Consider the following 10,649-nt stretch of genomic DNA (forward strand, 5'->3'; position numbering starts at 1 on the left):
GATGAAGATCATGTGAAATGAGTGAAAGCTCCAGTATATATATATATATGCACTTTAAACTCCCCCTCATATTTTGCAGATTACAGTTTTCTCCACTAGAGGGAGCTGTTAGCTTCCAATTAGCCTTTTGCTCACATTCATAGCAGGACAAGGCTTTTTTTTTTTAAACCAACACATTCAGACATGTTTTCCCCCAACATGTGTTTCTGATGACATCACGTCAACACCTCGCTTGTGTGTTGGAGACGACCACAAGCACCACAGCTGAAGGGTGAGTGCAGCAGAGAGGCCTCCATGTCACCGACACTACAGGGGCTAGATCATTGTCACCTTCATGAGGAAACCAAAAAAAGGGGGGATTGAGTGAGGTTGATAAATGCACCGCATGTGTTTTAGGGCAGAATGTCACATCTGGGCAGTAATTCATTCTATTTAACTAAGATGTAAAACACATTAGTGTACTTACTGTTCCTGTTATACTCAGTTGTTTTCTTTTATATAGGATCAGTCTATACTGAACTTCTATGATATTGAATATCCCTGTTGGATCCATTTCTGTCACTTTCTTAAAACACATTTTTCCAGAATGGCTTTTATGTGATGTCGTCGCTTTAATGTTTCGTTTTATTATTGGTTTTACTATCTTATCTTATTTTAATATACTATTTTATGTTTATCTATTTCATTAGATTTTATTTAATTTTTTTTTTTTTATTTATTTTATTTATTCTCCCTTGTTATTTCATTTTATTTCTTGTTTTTATTGTTTCATCTATTGTACTGTTTTATCTTTATCAGGGTCTAAGTCTTACCTTAGTTTGTCTAAGCTTTCTTTTGTTTAATTGTCTTGCTTTTGCTGCCACTTTGTAAACTCTGTTTTTAAAGGTGCTATATAAATAAAGTTATTATTATTATTATTATTCCATTTTCCGTAACCTGCTTATCCAGTTAAGGGTCGCAGGGGTGCTGGAGCCGATCTCAGCTGTCAATGGGTGAAGGCAGGGTTCACCCTGGACAGGTCTCCAGCCTATCACAGGGCAGACATATATAGACAGACAACCATTCACACTCACATTCACACCTACGGGCAATTTAGAGTCTTCAATGCACCTAAGCTGCATGTCTTTGGACTGTGGGAGGAAGCCGGAGAACCCGGAGAGAACCCACGCTGACACGGGAGAACATGCAAACTCCACACAGAAGGTTGTCTGGCCTGGGAAATTGAACCCGGGCCCCTCTTGCTGTGAGGCGACAGTGCTAACCACTACACCACCGTGCAGCCCATTATTATTATTATTATTATTATTATTATTATTATTATTATTATTATTATTATTATTATTATTATTATTATTATTATTATTATTTTATTATTATTATTTCTAATTTCCGAGTTCAGTTGCTGTATTTCCACAGTTCCATTTAAAATAACTATATGAATACAATATATTTCCTACAGTAAAGCGAACAGACTCTCTGAGGATGCTTGTTCCTCTCCTCTCCTCACCCTCTCTCCCCCCTTACCTTCCTCTTTCTAACCAGCTCTCCCTGCAGGTGGTTGATCTGGAGGAAGGAGCCATTGGAGCTGCTGATGGCGCTGATCGGCCGGACCGCCCTCACGGGCCTCCGGGTCGGTCTGGAGAGACCTTTGACCTCTTCAGCCGTCCCGTTAAAGAGCCGGCCGCCTCTGTTCATGTTACTGCTGCTCATGGAGAAGGACTTGAAGAGGCCGTCGTCTAACGAGGACCTCCCGGCCGTCTGCAGGTCGGAGTGGGATTTGGCCCTGAGTGACATTTCGATCAAAATGTCGTGTGGAGCTCCAAGTTTGTGTTCAGAATGTGATGTGAGGGAAGTTCTCGGTTTCACGGCGAGCTCACTGGGGCGGATCCTATCACCGAGTGAGCGCCAGGCATTATTCATGAGGTAACACGATAGGACAGACCTGCACGGGGCCGACGCACACAGGTTCATTCAAATTTTGACATGATATCTTCACACGCTTAGTTAAGACAACTCAACATTGGTGACGTTTTCAGCAGAAGGGGTAAAACATTTAAAGGAAGGGCCACATTCTCTGACTGCATGGCCAAACGTCAGGTCTTCTCAGGTAAACTGGTTGGTTGGGACAAGGCTAAAGGTGACTCAGACTCTGGATAAATGCAGTGAATGTAGAGTCTTTTGTTTGCCGTTATGACAAAATCAGGATCCATTTTTATGGCAAATAACAGATACAGGATTCAATGTGTGAGGGACATTTCTACGCTATTACTGCTTTGCCATTTGAAAAAGTAAGGAAAGCCAAAGGTGCCACTACGTAGGCGTCTGACTTTGACATGGAGGACCACTGTTCACATCTTGTCTCCCGTCAGCGTCGGTTTCTTTTAAACCATGACCACGTCATTTAGCAAAGTAGTTTTTGTCCCTGAGCCTGACCAAATCTTAACCATTTAGCGGTAGACGAACAGAGAAGGATCGAATCTTACGATCGAAGAAATATATTATTCTTTCGCAGGTATTTTAAATCACAGTTACTTACTGTAGAAAATGTATTTTTCTATGATCAAAACCAAACAAAATATAAAAGTAATTTAGATATATGACCTTTACGACCTTCCATAGAACTTTAATGCACTTTTGCATTAATACAAGAGTACTTTCATCCCAGTCTGGTCTCTGGTCTTCCCAGACCAGTTTTGCACAACACTATTCATATACCTACAAAACGTAATACACTTTAATTTTATACATGTCCAATGTAATCAGTGCAACACAATCGTAATCCAGGACAGGCAACGTAGTATTAAGAACACCAGACTTTCACCCAGCAGACCACTGTTCGTGTCCCAGAAACAAGAAGTCAACGTTGACTCATTTGTCACGTAACTTTCTTACTTAAGTATTTCTTTTAACCCAAACCACAATCTATTCCTGATCCCGATTAAGCACTTTTGTTGCCTAAACACCTCAGGCACACTGATCCCTCGTGAAACTGGACGTTCGTAGGAAAACGCACCAAAAATCTATTTTACGTGATATATTTTACGACCTATTGGACAAGGCCTATAAGCCCCAACTGTTGCATTGCAAAGTATTCCTAAAGAACTTAAGTTAATAAACATATTTTTTCAACTTATATACGATTAAGAGAAAAATTAAAAAAAACAGACATTTAGAAAAAGTTATGTCTGAGAAAAAAAAAGTGTTTGTAATTATCTTGGGATCATTGACCTCATAAAAACAGTTTAAAAAAAACAACCTCCTTTTTCTTTCAGTAATGATGCCGTGTGAAGGAAATTGTCACACTTTTATCACTGAATTATGACCGTCTCTCCCCGAGGATGACTGGAGATTTACGCTCCTCCTGAATAGGAAAAGTGTTTCCAAGTAGCTTCTCCTCCGGCTCCTCCTTTACAACCCAGACCCGGTCATCCGTGCTGCAGCCGTGAGCAGACAGGAAGCTCCATTATTCACACGATAGTAATCCATGTCATGAGTCATTAGAGTAGGACACGCTGTACCCCCCCCCACACATGAAAACATCCTCGCTGTCAGCATGTGACTGAGGATACAACAGAGCAGATCTCTGGTCATGCTAACAGGCCGCTGTCTCTCCCACGGTTGGGTTTCCTGGGAAAGCATGCAGGCGTTTAGATCCAAAGGTTGCTGCTTTGAGTCCCTGGAATATAATGCAAAATATGAAGCGTTAATTGAGGCGATAAATCTGAGCTTTGATTTCAGTATCAAGCATCAGCGTTTTGACATCCGTGCAGATGTGGACGTTGCTTATTTTTGCCCACAAAAGCTTTTAAAAGACCATCAATATGTGAATAATTCAAATGCAAAAATGACCTCCAAATCTAAGTTTTTCATACAATTGAAAGAAGGAGATATGACACGTGATATGTATTAGCCTTGGAGGTTCTGTGAGATGAATTTAATTTCCTTTGGATGAGTCAGGCTAGCTGTTTCCCCCTGTTTGCACTCTCTATGCTAAGCTAAGCTAACTTGTAGCTGCGTAGCTTCATATTAAGCCAACGGGTATGAGAGTTTTGTTCTTCTCATCTCATGAATTTGCTTATTTTTTTTAAATGTCAAACTTTAGCTTTAAAACTTGCAAAAAAAAAGCAAAGGGAAGGGATTGAATGTTCTTTATTTAGACCAGAGAGTAATGTGGCGCATTATAAAAAAACATTATAGAAATAAAGACCATCTTGCGAAAGGATCCAACAGCCGTGACGCCAAATCAGGCGCTCTTTCTTCAACCACACCCATCTTCGATTTTGTCCTTCATTTTGATCTCACCTACACAACTAAAAAGTCTTGCACGTTTGTGACCTTAATGTGGTGACGAAATCTAACCGTGGACATATTTACACCTGGCAAAGTCACTGAAACCTGCTTCAGTGTTATAGTCGGTTTCTCCAGGACCACGTTTTAACCGTGATGACACACACACGGACTCACAAGGTGAAAACAATACCAGCCTCACGCTGTCTGAGCTGGTAAAAATACCACATTTTAACAGAAAACAGGAGCTCTGGAAATGATCATAGAGAAAGAAGAGTGAAAGGGAAGAGAAAGAGAGAACACGCAGGAACAACGTGGAGGAAGTTCCCTTTCCGACAAGCCAGAACAAACATAACTCTGGAAGAGGGATGCTGGCTAAGCAGAAAAACTCCAAACCACTGAAAACCTTAAAAAAGAATCTATTTTCAATTATATGTATTTATCCATATTTAGGTGAGGAGGCCAGTTTGTATAAAGATGTAGGAAGCAAATAGCCTAAATGACTGATTAGCTCCTAAATGTCAGGAAGAGGATTATTTTCTATTATTTATTCATTTCAGAACACAAACGTTAAAGGTAATGGGCCCTTGCACAGTAATCTAGCTTTAATATTTCCTGGAAATCCTCAATTTGTTTATATTTGTAACTAGTTAAGTGTTGCAGGTGCTGTGTATGCCAAATATCTGTGATTCGATACCCCAAAATAACAAGGTTTTGGATTAAACGCACTGAGAGTCAAGGTCTTTCTGTGGATGTGAGTGTGTTATCTCTTAAAGGGCCATCGAGCAGATTTGACCCCGTCTTCCTGTTTCCTCGTCTCATTTGTTCGGAGGCTTTTTCCCTTTGCGTTTTGCTTTATTTGGTTCTTCACCTTCAACCGCTTCAGTTATATGTATTTTTATAGAAAACATGGCAGGATTTAGTTTTTTTACTTCTTTCTTACTTTTGTCTTTTGCAGCCTTTTTGCTGGCCTCCAGCTCCAATCTAGTTAAAGGTGAGTTGTTTTTATACTGATGTTGGTGAGGCACCACAATTAGAACAAATACTGCACTTTTATGTTTTTCATTCATTTTGATTTATCTCTGCTGGTGTGAACACTTTTGAATGCATAAATGTAAAACATTGTAATTTATTTTAGATCTTTCATGCATGACCTTTTATAATGAAGGTAATATTTTCAGGATGCTTTGGCTCAAACTTGGGCACTCTTCTTGGTTACTTTTCTTGTGAAAATCACAAATAAAGGTTCAAGAATGTATAAATAAAGTAAAATAATTACATATTATCAGGAGTTAAATGTGGAAAAAGTAAATTACCAATTACATCATTATGTAATTGTTGTTTTTGTACTCGCAGTACCAGAGGTTAATCCGTGGCATATGTGCACCAATATTATGGAATATTTGCGTTAGATCAATATGCACTGTAAATTTAAGTGGTATAAATAAATAAAATGACAAATGAACTCAAATGATGCGGCTTCTTTATGCTTTTTATACAATGTGATGATTTCAATTCACACATATATACTTTCTAAATAAGCTTTAATACAGAATACTTACTCGTAATAAGCTCTGACATGTTGATGTTGCTGCATGCTTTTTAAATCTATGTATTATTTGTACAAAACCTCCGTAGTCCCTCAAAGCCACAGAGCTGCTGGAGTCTTCATGCTTATAGAAGGAGGAAAATACACCTTCAACTTCACTGCTGCTAGGTCTGCCTGTCTACGTCTGAACGTCACCATGGCGACCAGAGACCAGATGGATCGAGCTGTACAGCTCGGAATGGAGACGTGCAAGTAAGCTGAAAGCATGTGGTGACTGTTCTGCTGATGACTTTTTAATGGTGAAGGAAATCCAACACTTTTATCTTAATCAATTACATTTATATTATAAATGTTATTGAAGTAGATGCATCATATTATACAGGCCCACCATTACCAGCTGATATTTGAATTCGAAAACAGAAACAAACACAGGAAAGAAAAAAGACAAGTTACAAGTTACAAATTATTCCAGTTTTTGCCCTTATTGTGCAAAATCTAATACATTATTTTCATGCCTAATTAAAATGAATATTCCACTAATATTCCCATTGACATGCAGCGGAGCAAACTCCACCATACGCCCTTTAAATAATATTTTCCCTCCAGCGACACGTGGTGTACCCTCGTTGTCACCTTTCTGCAAGTTTAGCAAATTTGTGTTCTTTAAGCTATTCTTTTTGTAGCTATGCTCGAGAACAGACTACGACGTTGTTAACAGGCGAGATGTCGTTAGTCTGAAACAATGTCGTTAGTCTGAAACAATGGTAAAAACCCAAACTGAGATGCATAATCTGAATCTGCTTTGTGCATGTCCAATGAATGCTCCTAAAACCTTAATAATATCTACATATCCCACAACAAAACAAAAATGAATCAACTTTGCTACGGAAAAAATGCCGTTGCTTATTTGGCGCCTAATATTTGCATTTTGACAAAAACAACAGTTGGAAAGCATATACTGACATGAGTATTAATAGCCCAAAAGCTAAAATATATATATATTTTTAAATTGTAGTCTTATTATTAACACTTTCTTTACTATTTTAACAGATTTGGCTGGATAGCTGAAAGGTACGCAGTCGTCCCACGACTTACAGCTGACAAAAACTGTGGAAAGGCCAAGACGGGTGTGGTGACGTGGTCCGTAAAGGAAGATCAAAAGTTTGGTGTCTTCTGCTTCAATGCATCAGGTACTGTTCATTACCTGTACTGTATACTGGATATGCTGCAAAACCCACACATGAGTTCTTTTCACATGTGTCGCGTCTGCTTTAAACACTCATCATAAAAGTCCTACTCTATTATACAAATCTCTTATTTGCAGCATCCTTTGTTATTCTATTGTGTGTTGGTAGGAAAACCAAAAACCGTCAGAGGAAAACAAACCTGTGGGAAAATCAGTGTTGATCTGAACCACCTGTACCCGACAGTGACGGACTCGGGCTGTCTGACGTTCAGGGTCAAAACAATAAAAGGGACACAAGCGTGCAGAACGTTTTCTAGCATGTAGGGCAGCTTATATGGCACTACATGTTTTTTTCATTAAAGGGCACTCATTAGTTCACGGTATCTTGTTTTCTCCACTGGATAGGGACTGTTTTCTCCACTTGAAAAGCACTTTATCATGTTTTATCTACTGCAGGGGCAACCAAGAATGAACTTCATCATGTTTTCTCCACTGGAAGAGCATTGTCATGTTTTCTCCACTGGATAGGCACTTCATCATGTTTTCTCTCCTGGAAAAGCAATTTATCATGTTTTATCTACTATAGGAGCCTCCGAGAAGCCACTTCCTCATGTTTTCTCTACTGGAAGCGCATTTTATAATGTTTTATCTACAGTAGGGGCATCAAGAGGGAATATCATCATGTTTTCTCTATTGGAAGGGTACTCTAGAGGGTACTTTATCATGTTTTATCTACTGTAGGATTATCCAAGAAGTCACTTAATCATGTTTCTAGACTGGATGGGCATCTTATCATATTTTATCTACTGTAGGGGCCTCCAAGAAGGCCCTTCATTATGTTTTCTCCACTAGAAGGCTACTTTATCATGTTTTATCTAATGTAGGGGCATTGAAGAAGGAACTTCTTTATGTTTTCTCCACTTGATGGGCTCTTTATCATGTTTCATCTACAGTAGTGGCATCCAAGCAAGAACTTTTGCTGTATTTGTCTCAAAACTTTTTGTCTCTGTTCTGTCTTTTAATTGTGTCTATCTTGTGTTTTTTGTTTACTTTGCTTCACCACAAATTGCCCCTTTTGGGACATTGAAGATGTCTAAGTCTAAGTATATTCCCATGTGACTGAATGACTTTTGTTTCTCACTACTTGCAGATTTAGAGGAAACACCAAACAGGTCAACAGCCCGTCCACAAAGGTCCACTCTCCCCACCACACTGACAGCACTGACCCAGACCCCAACAGCTGCTACACCTCCACCCAGATCATCCACCAAGTCTCCACCTTCAATGAAGCCAATTACAACAAAAGCTCCTGAAAAGACGTCTTCCACTTCAACTTTCACTCTCCTGATCAAGACGACACATTCGACTAGGATTTCCTCCACCACCCTAAAGCCTTTTTCCACCCATATTCCAACTTCTCTTTCTCGCCTTACCAGCTCCAAACCCACCGTCATCAGTTTTGTCTTTTCTACGTCTGCCCATGCCTCCAGTGTCTCTGGTTCCTCTGAGTCAGTGACGCCACAGCCGACGAGCTCTGCAAAACCTTCACTGGGAAGTACGTCCTTGTGTTTAAGTTTTTGTTTGATGTTTTATGTGGTTGTGTCCAGAGAAAAGGCAACATTTTCTGCTCTAATTTGCCTTTCTGTTGTGAAAATAAATTCCAGTAACCAGTTTTTAATTTTGCTCACCACCCTTAAAAAGCTATCTTATTCTCACAGTAAATTTTATATTTTCATCACATGCTTTCCCTATTTAACCATAATTAAAACGTATTCTTTACCTGAATGAAATGCCAACATTAAAGCTGCATTAATCCCATTTTGGCCACTAGGGGGCAGACAAACACAACCACAACAAGCTGATAAACAAATGCAAGTATAAACCTTTAAAAATCGTTTAAATACTTTTGTCAAAATCTGATACAGGCCGTTTACGATTAATGTCAAAAACACAAATGATCAATTAATGTTAAAAACTCAAATGAACAATAGATGTAAAAAGAAGAATAAACAAAACAAAAAAATATCAATATAAAGCGTTAAAAGGATCATAATAGATTGGTCAACTGTAGTAGGTAGCGGAACTACTATGTTCAACCATAAACTATAATGGTAACTAGTTGTGCCGCGTGTATTGTTCGTCTATTTTTTTCTTGCTCATCAAAATATCAAATGATAAAGTGCAGAAATCACGGATTTAAATACAGCTTGGATTTGAATTTCATTTAGCTATGTAAGTTTGTGGTGATTCTTTCTAAAAATTTTTAACTTTTCCAGATGTACCCACAGCACTCATCATCCTTGGCGTCATCTTTCTGCTCCTCACAGCGGCTGGCGTCGTGTGGTACTACAAACTGTGAGTCCTGTTGTCAGACATCCTGCATTTAATAGAACGTTGCATGAAGCAGAATTCCCCACTACGAAACATGTAGGATAACAATTTGAAAAACAGAAAAGTGCTGCTTTTCTGATAAAAATGAACCCCTTCGGGATCAAAGAGTTTGAAAAGATGAATCGCTCTACTTTCTCTGTAGAGCTTTATTGTCATCAATACTGACAGACTAGAGGCAACTCAAGCACTACTCTCTTTATTCTTAATACCTTTTACCAGGAGGCTTTTAACGAACTGTAGAAACATGGTTTTAAAATCCATGTTTATTGTGTTTCTAATGTGCTTTTTATTCTCTCCTTTTGGAAAAAAGGAATATTTTCACCTCTTGGTCTCAGGGGCCACAGAAGGACGACATAGAGACAGAGATGTGGAAGCACAGCGACAGTGAGACGGACCTGCACAGTCTACATGAAGGAGAAGAAGAAGAATCGGACAGGAAGTACTCCAGTGACATCACTCTGTGTGTGAATCCAGACTTCAAAACAAACTCTTCAGAGTAGCTTTATTATATTTCTGTGGGGAGTTTCTTTGTTGAATTTATTGCAGCCCCAATATTTTAAATACATATCTTTAAATTCATTTCAAATTCTTTTCAATGTAATTGTAAATATGCACATTTTCGGGATGTTTTCTCCAAACCTTCTGTTACTGAGGTTGAAAAGCAGCAATTATTTAGACTGTTTGTCGTTATGTGTTTGTCCTATACATGTATAAAGTTTGTTAGCCGCATAGTTTCCTATTTTTTGTGGCTTATTATAAGTGGGGGAAATTAATTCAATATTAGGCTAAGTACAATTTTGAGGTACTTGTACTTAATTTTAGTAATTCCATTTCATGTTACTTTATACTCTTGCTCCACTATACATTTCAGAGGCGAACATAAAGCTTTGTACTTCACTACATTTATTTGATATATTTGATTACTAGTTTGTTAAGAGCTTCAGATTGTTAATTCAGCATATTATCAACATTGGAAATATGATATAGTTTAATATTTTTAACCACAAAGCAGTATATAAAGTAGTTAAAATTAGCCCTTTATTGGCTTCAACATTAAAGTAATGAACATACTAATGAATCCATGATTTTAATCTATATATAAATCTATATTAATCTGTATTATTCTGAAATGAGCCATTTTGCATAATGAGTCATTTTACTTTTGGTACTTTAAATATATTTTGATTGCAACACTTTTACTTTAACTTAAGTGAAAAACGTAATGCTTGACTTTAG

General features: G+C 38.2%; 1 protein-coding gene across 1 annotated transcript; it reads left to right on the forward strand.

The window, feature by feature from the left end:
* The first annotated feature begins 5,178 nt into the window (after positions 1–5,178).
* On the forward strand, positions 5,179–10,253 carry lyve1b (lymphatic vessel endothelial hyaluronic receptor 1b). Its single transcript, XM_054620681.1, has 6 exons — positions 5,179–5,281; positions 5,926–6,088; positions 6,887–7,026; positions 8,173–8,577; positions 9,299–9,377; positions 9,724–10,253. The coding sequence occupies exons 1-6, from the start codon at positions 5,197–5,199 to the stop codon at positions 9,911–9,913; spliced, it is 1,062 nt and encodes a 353-aa protein (XP_054476656.1). The 5' UTR covers positions 5,179–5,196; the 3' UTR covers positions 9,914–10,253.
* The last annotated feature ends 396 nt before the right edge of the window (positions 10,254–10,649 follow it).

Source organism: Anoplopoma fimbria, chromosome 19, assembly GCF_027596085.1.
Source record: "Anoplopoma fimbria isolate UVic2021 breed Golden Eagle Sablefish chromosome 19, Afim_UVic_2022, whole genome shotgun sequence".
NCBI lineage: Eukaryota > Metazoa > Chordata > Actinopteri > Perciformes > Anoplopomatidae > Anoplopoma > Anoplopoma fimbria.

Coding starts and splice junctions, on each gene's coding strand:
- lyve1b (XM_054620681.1), top strand. CDS start 5,197: ATGGCAGGATTTAGTTTTTTTACTTCTTTCTTACTTTTGTCTTTTGCA. Junction 7,027..8,172: donor CTTCTGCTTCAATGCATCAG/GTACTGTTCATT, acceptor CACTACTTGCAG/ATTTAGAGGAAACACCAAAC. Junction 9,378..9,723: donor GTCGTGTGGTACTACAAACT/GTGAGTCCTGTT, acceptor TTTGGAAAAAAG/GAATATTTTCACCTCTTGGT.